The 13,541-nt window shown below is 42.4% G+C and overlaps 1 protein-coding gene across 4 annotated transcripts in view; it reads left to right on the top strand.

Moving 5' to 3' along the window:
• CHGB (chromogranin B) overlaps positions 1 to 13,541 on the top strand; it is a 220,947-nt gene that overhangs the window by 186,154 nt on the left and 21,252 nt on the right. For 3 of the 4 annotated variants that reach the window (XM_073672261.1, XM_073672260.1, XM_073672262.1), the window contains one exon: positions 2,635 to 2,678. The exons of the other annotated variant lie outside the window; for it this stretch is intronic. In XM_073672261.1, coding sequence (XP_073528362.1) covers positions 2,635 to 2,678 — 44 coding nt within the window. The remainder of the gene's footprint in view (positions 1 to 2,634; positions 2,679 to 13,541) is intronic. 4 annotated transcript variants of the gene reach the window in all.

Here is a 13,541-nt window from a genome sequence, read left to right as displayed (position 1 = left end):
AAGTAACGGTCACAAGCTCTCAGTGTAATTCTATGAGAGCCTCATTCTGGCCTCGTTCTGGCTCTCATAGACTTACATTAAGTTGTGACTTCCGAATCGTAACGTAAGGTCCCTGACCGTAGTAGTATTCTTACCAGTCGCCGTCTTTAGCTCTTCCCTGCGCCACTTCAGTCCCATCCTGCCATTTTGTGACACAACTTCTGATTGTCCGGAAGTCAGAGGTAACAGTCACAAGCTCTCAATGTAAATCTATGAGAGCCCCTTTCTGGCCTCGTTCTGGCACTCATTGACTTACAATGAGTTGTGACTTCCAGATCGTAATGTAAGGTCCCTGACTGTAGTAGTAGTCTTACCAGCCACCGTCTTTAGCTCTTTCCTGCACCACTCTGGTCCCGCGCCGCCATCTTGAGCACAACTTCAGATTGACCGGAAGTCAGGGGTAATGACTTGTAACTTCTGGATCGCCCAGTAAACACTGCAGTGATCCGGGAGGTCACAACCTGCAGAGTACAACCGGAGCGGTGCCGAGAACAGATGAAGATGGCGACTAGGTGCAGGGAACTTAGATTAGTGGCACCAATTCAGTATTAAAATATAAAAAAAATATAAAAAACCTCTGGAGTGGTGCTTTAAGATATAAGAGAATTCAAAATTTTGCATTTTATCAAGATCTTTATTGGTGCCACATATCTGTATAGAGAATCTTCTGCAGTATGTTGAGACAAGCTGATGTAGAATATACTATGCACACCAATATGGGCATGGATTAAATGTAAATTTAGAACAATTATGAAACACATTTGTGTCCAATGTAATTTGCCAAAAAGATCACAATTCAGAAAATTCTATTAAACATGTCATGAAGTACAGAGAAAATAAAGAGAAAATCAGAATTTGTATGAAAACCGCTCTGATCCCATCTGCCGGGTTATATAACAAGATGTTGGTCAGATCTAAGGACTGGGCAGTGATATTACCAGGGCACTCATTAGAATGACATGACTGGTCACAGCACAGTGTACAGATGTTGTCTGATGTACTGTGAATAATTCCTGGCTGCCAGCAAATACACAGCGGGGAGGGGAGACATAGTCTAATAATTCTGCTAAATGGTTATCATGAGGATTCTTTATTTTACAGTTCTCAAACTCTTATTTATAAAATACCATAAATCTGCATTCTTCTTTTGATACACAAACTTGTATTGTTAAAAAGGAGTTTAGATTTTGTCCAATTGTTAAAACACAGTTTAAAATATTTTATTAGAGAGTTCCAGATTAATAAAGAGGAGTCTCCTGTTCAGAAGCCCATTTATTAGGCAGAGTGAAGAGAAGCTACAAAGAGGTGTCGTAATCTGCAGGATGTTAATGTATTACACAGTCAGACTATTGATTCCAGTGAGGCCCGTGTAAGGATTTGTTTCACCTGTGGAGGCGCTGTAGGGAGATTGAACTTATGATGGTTTCCATGCAGGTTACAACTGATGATTTGGGGCTGATTTACAGGACACCGTGCAATAATTTTTTCATTGGGAAACCCTTCTAAAAGAAAAAATAAAAGCATTGCTCAAAGTAGACAACTTCTTTAATGTGACCTTTTACCCAAGGCTGGTATTAGACAAAGTTTGGCCCTAGGCAAAATTAAAAGTAGGGCCCCAAATGCTAACATATTGCACAATCACACGGAAACATTTGGGGTGCATTTGCACAAACCAATTTCGGACCAATAAACAAGCGCCAATTAACTATATTCAAGTCGTTGGGTGCTTGTTTACCGGCATCTTCATACAGGCCGATGAAGAATGGGACAGAATGATGGGGACTGAATGATGGGGACTGAATGATGGGGACTGAATGATCGCTCATACACTTGTTTTGTCCTCATAAAGTGTCATGTTTTCAGCAGCACATCTCCTGTTTACACGGGCAATGTATTGCCAAAATCATCCAATTGCTGACATGGGTAGAGCTACGAACACTCGTCTGCACTGACCATATCTTTAAATGTGGACATTACACACACTCCATGCCACACACACACAGACACATATTGCATGTTACACACAATAACGCACACATACTGTATGTTACACATAAACACACTATATGTTACACACACAATGCATGATACACACACTGTATGTTACACACATACAAACATACACTATAAGTGAAAAAACACACCCCATTGTATTTACACAGACACTGTATGTTACACACACACACATACACTGCATGTTACACTCTCTCTGTTATACACACAAGCACTGTATGTTACACATACTCACACTCAGACCCGCAATGTATGTTAGAAACACAGACTACATGCTACACACACAGGGACTGTAGGGGGCACACAGGACTTTCTCCTCCTCTTCAGTTCCTTCAGGCTCTTTCCTCCTTTTTGGCCTCTTTGGGGATAGGTCCCTGGGCAATTGCCCAGTTCCCCCCCCCCCCTCCACCCTTATAGAGTCCATGCTGGCCCTGCTTTTATCTACTGTTTATTAAAATAAGCATTTTGTTGGACAGAATAATTAATGCATGACTTCATTAGACCAGTTTTTTTTTTCTGAAATTTGGATAAATGATAATATTCTTATTAACATTGATCATTTATCTTTTTACACCAATACAGTTCATGCTGCTCCGCTTGATAAAGGAATAAATCCGGGGGAAATGGTATGTTACTACACTGTTTTTTTGTTATCTATATTGCTGCTTCCTAACCCAACCTGACCCTCTAAACATAAGACTTTAGTGTATAAAGAAATATAGCTTGGATTGTACCTTAATCCGTAGATTTGATAACAGAACCTAGATGACTGCATGAATATGATGCGCGAACCATTATACTGTTCAGCTTATAATAAAAGAATCAAGTATCAGGCAATATAAGGTATAGGTTTGCCATATAACTCCATATATTATTAGTACCAGCGGTCAAATTCCCACAGATCAGTAAATTATCACCTGTTCTGCAGCTGCTGTATAGGCATGTTACATTTTTGGGTAGTAAATAATAGTCCCCTGTTTATTTACTTGTATTTATGTTTTTAATTAACTTGTTTTAGTATCAATATTGACTATTTCTTTTAACAATTACACAACCTGTATTATTACACCCCTCTGTAATCCCTTGTATTACTCTTTGATTCTATCATCTAATTTCTTTGTGTTCTCTTTACGTCACCTAATATCCACATCTGACAGATTCCTCGCACAGATCTACTATCACATGTGAATTTTCAGGCAGCACAATTATCCTTTCTGCAGTGATCTGTAGCTGATCTGGGCTGACGATGTTCCCACTCTATATAAACAGTAACAATATCATATCTGTTCCCGGTGATGAACTGAGCTTGTCAGAGTAATGATGTGCAATATACCTTAGTAACTACAGCCAATACATGGTGTGTCAGGGTGAAACATTGTGTTTTCTATTTTACCCATGAGTTAAATAAATCTGATACTAAAGCCGGACGCCTAATTGGATGTTTTTTTTGACTTGAAAGGAAAAAAAGAGGCTGCTTAGGTTATATTAATTTAAAAAAAAAACAGAACTAGTAGTAAATAGATTCTGTACAAATAATATAAATGCTATTGAAAATGAAATTACCTCTTATAATTGCAACTGATAGTTACATTTCTTTTTCTAAAAATCCAATAAAAATCTAAGGAAAATAAAATGATGAGAATACCTAAAATATTGATATACAATTAGCAGGGATAGATGACTGGAGCATAGTGTCTTCTGGAATAAAACAGACTATCTGTAAAGAGCAATAAATATTGTTTAGTTATTGATCTCAATGTATCACCAGTATGCAATAAGCTCCTAAACTCCCCCTAGTGGTGCCAGAAAGTTAGCATTTAAAGGGACCCAGGCAGTTCATACATGCTGCCGATATATGGGCAGCATGTATCATACGCTGACTGTATGATTTCAGCTAGGTATGTATGACGCTGAAATGCTGTGGCATTTCAGAGAGAAATATACTTTTCAAGCCAACTAGGGACTGAGCCGCACAGGAGACTAGTCGGAAAGGCGGGTCCCTGGCGGATTCTCCATGCTTGTTGCTAGTGAGTAAGAAGTCTCTCTCTATACACGCTTACAGGGACAGACCTGTTACTCAAGGGCAGTGGATGGGGACCGTGTGCTCGGTCCCTGGCGGACTTTAAAGTATGTTTTTCTATAAAACGCCGCAGTGTTTCAGTATCAAACATACCAGGCTGAAATTATGTAGCAGTGTCTGATATAGGCTGTCCGAGGATTGAACATCATGTATCAGGGATGCTCCAGGAAACTGCAGCCGATTCCATTCACTTGACTGAGACTGTGCTACCGATCCCTATAGATTGGGGCGGTCAGGACACTCCTGTTAAGGAGAAAGAGAGTGAATGGATTCCCTTTATTTTCGGATACAGTGGGGTTCCAGAAATTGGACTCTCCCTGATCATCAAGTGTTGGCATATCCTAGAAATATAACATTATTTAGAAATATACATTTAATAGCACCCATTTACATTTAAATTTTTTTTATTAATAGCTATAAGTAACAATAAATCAATAAACCTTATATTATTATAAAACATAGATCTTCAGATTTTTATTTATCCGTATAAAAAAAATCACAACATTTTTTTAGTTTTCGCACTGGCCAAAAGAACAGTGCCAATAAGCTTTCCTGTATTCTGCAAATCACTTTTCAGCTTTCCCGTGTAGATTTGGACAGAAGCAATAGTCATCTCATTTTCATTAGAAAAGGGTGGATTTTAATGAGAGATGGCAGGGCTTTTATATTACTGATGTTCTAGATAGGGCATGATGGTAACTATATATCAAGTAAAGATAACGCGATGGATCCATCTCCTTTGTCACATCAGTGTCTCTGACAGCACAGATATACTCAATTTTTTTCCTGGATACTTGAACAATCTAGTACCATTTCTCTGATAATCCCATGTGGCAGGCATAAAGCACACACCCGGCTGCACCATCTATACAGACATTACAGGAAAGAGGTGTGTGCCACCAAAATGACAGATACATAGAAGATTTTAAAAAGAAAAAAGGAAATAGCTAATAAATACTGCAATATAATTGATGAATATAAAATGAGACATCCGCTTGACATCCCCATGCTTGTGATAAACACGTAACATAACTTCATATGTGCATCATTGGTATAATTACCGCTCATCCACAGCACTTTCAATGTTCTGTTTCAATATTTATCATTTGGAGGTAAAGAAAAAACACATTTCCTCATGAAATGATACATAATTGTACAATCTTACTGTGTGTGCCCATCTGCACTTTTCACATCTGAGGCTGAAGTTAATTATAATTTTGATGAAATAGGTTCCCAATTACCGCCAGATAATTGTGTTGTATTTTCCTGAGGGTCACAAGTCTCTAGGACTGGATGAGTCACCATAATGATAGAAATGCTTGTTACCAGGCTGCTATACGCAGAAAAATATTAACAGCTATTTTATACAACCCATATCTATGGTTTCTAACTAGAGACGAGCAAATCTTTGGAAATTAAAATTCGTCAGCTTTGGTGATTTTTCAGAAAAATTAGATTTGTGTGCCAATCGATCCTCTGTGAATCGCAAATGATCCAATTGCCATAAAAAGACATGTATTACACTCTGAGGTCTTTGAATCCAACCCCTTTCAAGCTCCTTAATGCAAATTAAAATGATCGTAACATATATGGCTATGGGTAAATGGATGGTAACTATTTCTCACTCCTGTACTGTCACCAGGGGTGGATTAAGAGTAGCAAGGGCCCCGGGCAGTTTAGAAGGCGCGGCCCCCCCCCCACCTGATTTATCACATCACATGTCACATGATCCCCTGTGATAGTTCACGTGAAATTAATTTGGCACAATATTAATTATAATATTTTTTTTTAGGCTGTGTGCCCACTATGTGTTTTTTAAGCGTTTCCGCAGCGGCAATTCCGCTGCAGAAACGCTTAAAAAACGAATGGTAGAAGGCCTGCCATGTCCCCCAATGATAATCCGCATGTGTTGTGCACATGCTGCGGAAATTTCCGCTGCGGATTATCATTGGCGAAAAATCCGCAGCACTACCAATTATTTTGCGGAAGCACTGCGTTTTCGCCGCCATTGACTTGCATTAGAATGCATGGAATCCGCATCCCTGCATCTGTAGATGCGGAATCCATGCGTTTCAATGTGCGGATGGTACCCGGGTATGGAGGACAGGAGACTCTCCTCCGGACCCGGGTACCATAGAACCTGTAAAAAAGAATAAAATAAAAAATAAATATTATACTTACCTTCTGATGGCCCCCAGTGTCTTTATCCGATGCGTCCTGGCTTGCCGGCAGCTCGCGATGGTCTGAAAATGACCCTCCATGACGTCATTTAGTCATGTGACGGGTCACGCGACCGCTGACGTCGGCAGGCCATCAGAAGTTAAGTATATATTTTTTATTTTTTACCATTCTTTTACGGTCACACTATATAAATCCATGCTGGTTGCATGGATTTATATAGTGTAACCAAGTTGTCAAGCACTTTCCAAGTGATGCTAAAATCGCTTGTCAACCCGCATGCGGAAATGCAAGTGAAGAGCGCTTCACATCCACATGTCCCTGGCAGGAAAACGCATGTACAATCCGCATGTAAAATCCGCATGTACAATCCGCATGCGTTTTTTCTGCCAGGGAGATGCAGAAACGCTAAAAAAAAATCCGGAACATTTCTGTATCGTGGGCACATAGCCTTAAATTAATTGTATGACTCAATATTGAGCACACGTAGCCATCTATACACAGCAGGAGGCTGCACGTAGCCATGTATACACAGCGGGAGGCCTCACGTAGCCGTCTATACACAGCGGGAGGCCTCACGTAGCCATCTATACACAGGGGGAGGTCACACGGAGCCATCTATACACAGCGGGAGGCCGCACGGCGCCCCCCCAGAGACAGCAGGAGGCCGCACGTAGCCATCTATACACAGCAGGAGGCCGCACGTAGCCATCTATACACAGCAGGAGGCCGCACGGCGCCATCTACACACAGCAGGAGGCCGCACGGCGCCCCCCCCAGAGACAGCAGGAGGCCGCACGGCGCCATCTATACTCAGCAGGAGGCCGCATGGCGCCATCTATGCACAGCGGGAGGCCGCACGGAGCCCCCGCAGAGACAGCAGGAGGCCGCACGGCGCCATCTATACTCAGCAGGAGGCCGCACGGCGCCATCTATACTCAGCAGGAGGCCGCACGGCGCCATCTATACACAGCAGGAGGCCGCACGGCGCCATCTATGCACGGCGCCATCTATACACAGCGGGACGCCGCACGGTGCCCCCCCAGAGACAGCAGGAGGCCGCACGGCGCCATCTATACACAGCAGGAGGCCGCACGGTGCCCCCCCAGAGACAGCAGGAGGCCGCACGGCGCCATCTATACACAGCAGGAGGCCGCACGGCGCCATCTATACACAGCGGTAGGCCGCACGGTGCCCCCCCCAGAGACAGCAGGAGGCCGCACGTAGCCATCTATACTCAGCAGGAGGCCGCACGTAGCCATCTATACACAGCAGGGGGCCGCACGGCGCCATCTATACACAGCAGGGGGCCGCACGGCGCCATCTATACACAGCAGGGGCCGCACGGCGCCATCTATACACGGCGGGGGGGCCGCACGGCGCCATCTATACACGGCGGGGGGGCCGCACGGCGCCATCTATATACAGCGGGGGGGGCCGCTCGGCGCCATCTATACACAGCGGGGGGGGCCGCTCGGCGCCATCTATACACAGCGGGGGGGCCGCACGGCGCCATCTATACACAGCGGGGGGCCGCACGGCGCCATCTATACACAGCGGGGGGCCGCACGGCGCCATCTATACACAGCGGGGGGGCCGCACGGCGCCATCTATACACAGCGGGGGGCCGCACGGTGCCATCTATACACAGCGGGGGGCCGCACGGCGCCCCCCCAGAGACAGCAGGAGGCTGCACGGCGCCAACTATACTCAGCAGGAGGCCGCACGCAGTCACGCATGCAGTCACGCACACACGCAAACATATACAGACATATACATACACGCATAAACCCATTTGAAACACAAAAATACATATAAACAGACATCACACAATGATATCTGCCTACACACACACACACACACACATACATACATACATACACACAGACTCACCATCCCCCGGCTCCATTCTTCCTGCCTGCTCTGACTTCTCCGGTGCAGCACTGCATGACGTCACAGCTAGGAGACACGGCCGCGCACAGGGCCGTGTCTCCTAGCAGTGACGTGGCCGGGCCAGCACAGGGAAGTTAACTGCTGCAGTGCTGGCCCGGCCGATGAAGAAGTAGCGGCGGCCGCTGCTGGGGGAGCGGTCCGGGGCCCCCCCTCCCGCCACTGCTACCGGTATGTGCCGCGGCGGCCCGCACATATAATGAGTGCAATCCGGCATTAGACACCTCACCCGGAGCCGCGGGCCCCCTGCGGTACCCCGGATTGGCCTCATTATAATCCGCCTATGACTGTCACACACAATCTTTAATGTTCATTCAGTGTTTTATGACATCCGCTCACTATCCAGATTGACCCCAAAATGGCTGCTGCATTCCTTGCTTCTGCTTTTGTACAGTCTGTGATAGTCCCTCCTGATTGGATGTGATGTATCATGTGATGTGCAACTTGCAAATCATTATGAGGAAGTTTGTGTGATCGTTTCCAAGATCATTTGAGCCATCTTTGACTAGTGCAATTTTCAATTTGTAAAATGATTTTACAAATTGTAAAATAGAAGTTGTAAAATGACTACGCAGAACAAATTGCAAGTTGTTCAAATTTATCGGAATAGGCATATTCCTAAAAATTCAACACAAATTTGAATCAATTCACTCATCTCTATTTCTAACCCATTGTCACTAATAACTATGCAAATAGTTTTTTTCATGGAGGCCTAAAACTAATAGGAGTAGAAGGTTTCTTCCAAGAAATTGTGAGTAAAAGGGATTGTCTGGGACTTTAACATTGATGGCCTATCCTTGGGATGGGTCAGCAGAGTCTGATCGGTGGGGTGCGACACCCAGTACTTTTCCCGATCAGCTGTTCCCAATTCCAGTGGTGGCTGGATCTGCACAGCTCTGTCAGCTATATAGTGGCCATGACTGGGTACTGCACATCTGCCCCCTATTCAAATCAACAGGGGTGGATGTGCAGTACCAGGCCACAGCCACTATTCCGTCGACAGAGCTGTGCAACTCCACAATTGAGCAATTCCAGCCGCCGCCGACGCCTGGGGCAGCTGATCGGCAGGGTTGTTGGGTGTTACACACCCAGTGATCAGACATTTATGACCTATCCCAAGAATAGGCCATCAATATTAAAGTCCTGGATAACCCCTTTAATTTAACTTCTGACAAAGTTGGTCTTGACATTTAAAAATGGATGTATAGTGATTAAATGCTATTTAAGGGCTACAGCCATCTCCTGACAAATTCATAGTTTTCCATTTAGCACAAAATCAAGAAAATCATGGAAAAAATGAAGGGTCCCCTGTGCTAAATATATTAAGCCAATCTGCTTTGTCAAAATCAGTTTAAAAGCAAACCGGGGGTCAAATCAATGTTGCTGTTGTTGGAAGTGCAGTTGCCACTGGCTCTTCTGTCTTATTTGATGCATCTATTAGAAAGTGAATGTCTTCCATTCTGATACATGAGAACATCTGGCCCTCAACACATCCAATTATGTACCTGTGAGGAGCAATTGATTGATAATTGGACACGTAGATTGGTGAATCTGAAGAGATGCCATTTAGCTACTTGAAGAACATGCTTCGATTCTTGGCTAACCCGCTGTGACTTTAAACATTTATCAGTAATTTAATGCAACAGAGTAAAAAAGTAAAAATACATTAAAACCAGATTTTAGTTACCCTTTAGATCAGGTGCACATAGGGCAGCTTATTATTATCTATATTTATATAGTACCTTTTTATCAAAACCTCTAAACACATAATGTAAGTGCAGTGATGAATGTACATGCTCCCCGATCCGATATAAAAAGTAACAGATACGTAGTGTTCTTGTTCACCATTTGGCCAACCAATAGTTGCATTTATTTTCTACCTGTTAAAGTATTACATTTTACAATGAGCTTAGTTAAATAGTTGATGCTATTTTAGCAAGTTATCACCAAGAACACGACTCTGAAGGACCTTGTTTGAATGCAGCACTGCACTTGGCTACATAGACAATAAACGGGGTGGTGGGACAGTGGGGGGTTTCAAGGCAATAGGGAATGAATGAAGCAGTGGCACACATGCAAGGCCATAATGGCTCCATTCAAATGGTGCACTTCTGAGCCCTGTTCTCACGAATGGTGGCGGTACGAATGGTGGGTAAGTTATCACCTATCCTGTGGATATGTGATAGCTAACTAAGATTAGTATACTTCTTTAATGCTGAATTTTACATACAATCTACATACAAATTTTTTGAAGACTACAGTAATTACAGATCGTTGCCTCGTAAACTAGAAAGGCTACGAATGAGTTTAATTTGAAATTTCAACATATTTTTCAGAAAGAAAAAAATTGTGCAGAAACACTGTAAATATAGTATTACACAGTACCCAATTAATGAATTAGGCAGCTTTGTAATATTTGGTTCCATTGAGAAGTTGAAGGTAGTTCGCTCACCCATATGTTGATTGCTGCAGCCTAAAGAGGTGGCCTAAAACTAAAATTTATTTTAATCTTAAAATAAATGTTAGTTTCAGACCACCTCTTTAGGCTGCAGCAATCAACATATGGGTGAGCTGAATATTTTCATCTTAAATGCCTATCTATTTAATGTCATAATCTAACCTCTTTTCTATTACTGAAGCGTCATCAGTGATGTCCATTTCAGGAGCTGGGCTAGTCCCTGCTCTACTGAGTATGCGGTTGTCAATTCTGAAGTATGCTCAGTAGATTCTTGTCACTGTGCAATATGCACAGTGACAGTGTGCTCACTCGCTGGGTCTGATCAGAGGTAACGGACCTACAAGAGAGCGCACTGTCAGTGCGCATTGTTAGAAGAATACCTGACGTGCAGGACAAGCAGAGACCAGCGCTGCCCCCACAAGTGGTTGCATTGAGTTAATCAAAATAAAAAGACAGAGCTCTTCAAATATATTGGCCTTAAACAGAAACAAAATTACTGCATAACAGAACTTGTCCCGTAATAAAGTAGTGGCATCCACTTTTCATTGCAAAAATGAATGGTTCATTTTATGAATTCGTATTGATAACCTAACCTTGCTGGAACATTGTTGCCATCCCTACCTGACTGCTGTACCAGGTATAGTAGTATTTTCGCCACCAGTAACAGCTCTATATTAACATAAGGTAATACAAAGGAATAATATAATTACATTGACTTAGTGTCTTTAAACCTTAATACTCTCAAACATACAATGAAAGTCGTGTTTACAGCACAATAGGAAACCTTTTTTTCTCCTTATATCCATGCTTTTATCAATTTTCAGGTTAAAATGAAAATTGCATTCTTTAGAGTAAATCGGATTCCTACCTAGATAGCAGATGTTCCTATTTCAAAATCAGTATAAAATGCAGCTTTAATTAGGATGCAAATGGTAGAAACTCAGGAAATGTAAAAGCTCCCGAGAAACACACGAAAAAACTCTGCTTGATTCCTCAGATTTGAGTTATGATTACCTGCAGGGAACAGGTGACCCATTAAAGTTCAAGTGTCTAAATCAACTGAGCGCATTTTACTCACATAATACAGATTCCCACAGTGCTTCAAATTTGTTGGGGGTCCTTGGATTATAGCATGCTAAAAATGAGTAACATTCGCTCACCTGAAGAAAGTTTTAGATTATAAAAAATTAATCTTAAAGGGGTTGTCCGGCCTTAGGGTACAAGTCAGCAGTCACTCAATGTGACTGCAGACTTGTGAATCCTCTCATCGTGTTCACTGGGCGCTGTGGGGATTCTCTGGTGCCCACGTTGGTAGCGGGCGGACAAGTGACCACAAATATGTGATTTACATACACGTGGTCACCTGCTGACTAGAGGCAAGACACATCTAGTCAGAATGTGTCCACAAGTATTCAAATAACGTACTTGGGATCACATGATTGCCCGATCTGGGCACCAGCACCGAAGAATCGTCACAGTGTGCAGTGTGCACAATGTGAGGATTCACAAGTCTATAGTCACACAGAGAACCTGCAGACTTGTACCCTTAGGCCGGACAACCCTTTTAAGGTGGTTGGCATGCCATAACAATTTGTCACCTATCCAAATATAGTTGATAATTGGCTGATCAAACAGACACTCCAGAGCTGTTCTTGGAATCTGTGGAAATCTGACAGTTGTCTGATCCATGAGGATCCCATTTACCACTTATTGTGTGGATAGATCATAAATCGGTATGGTGGACCAACCCCTTCAGATTTGGCAACACCAGTTATAAACTACTCCTGGTATGGCAGCTTTTTGCCTGGATATGGATTCCATTTACCTCACATACTTCTATGTGTAAGAGCAGTAATCAATGCAAAAACCCAAAAAGTCCTTCTAGTGCAGTGGTCACTTTTTATGCTTTGGAGGTTCAGACATGGGGGAAACCCCAAAGTAGCACAATGCTGCAAACTTTCCACCTAATTGTGCTGTAAATGACAAATTTAAGACATTGCTTTTACACCTGAGGCTTATACATACAGCCATATTATGTCTCCATACAGGCACCATATAGAAGCCTATTGTACGTCTGGGACAGATCTTATAAAGACACATGGGCCGATTCAACAAAGATTTTGTGCCGTTTTGTCTTTTTTTGTGTGTTTTGCGCCTGCTTTTTTTTGCATCCTATTCATCTTTTCATTTGATTCTTTTTTTAAAGTCACTTTTTTATGATTTTGAGTGTTATTTATATTTATAGTTATCTGTTGTGTATAGGGTTTAGACTGTCCAGATGTTTTTGCCTGATTTAACATTTGCGACGTTTCAAAAAGTCACATTTTTTCTGAGCATAAGTACTCCAGTTCCTCCCCGATTTGAATTTATATATAGCAGAATTTTTTTACGCAATTTTTGTGACATTTTGCAAAACATATGACTTTTTTTGCACTATAAAGTTGGAAAAAAATGTTACAGACAAAAATAAAGACCATTTTTTCCTCTGCCAATGATGAATTGGGGCCATGCAGTATTATTTTGTTTGATACATATGGAATTTGAGTGAGAGGATTCAATGATGCTCTACAGGGGCGCCATATGGTGGATCTCAGAGTGCCTGTGGTCCTCTATTATGACGTCCGTGACCTTTTTATACCCTATACTTCGTCTATTCCTTTTTTAAAATGGAACCTAAAGTAGTTACAATAACACTACAAGCAAAATCTATGGACTGTGCTATGGATAATACAGGGCTTGAGGGGACTAAGCATGAGGATTGTGGATGTACATTTAGACAATATGATCCAATTAGATAGATAATATGATAAACAGAAAATCTGT

The sequence above is a fragment of the Phyllobates terribilis genome, unplaced genomic scaffold (assembly GCF_046119375.1).
Source record: "Phyllobates terribilis strain yellow unplaced genomic scaffold, ASM4611937v1 Scaffold_3__8_contigs__length_932513732, whole genome shotgun sequence".
NCBI lineage: Eukaryota > Metazoa > Chordata > Amphibia > Anura > Dendrobatidae > Phyllobates > Phyllobates terribilis.
This window is presented reverse-complemented; position numbering and strand designations above follow the sequence as displayed.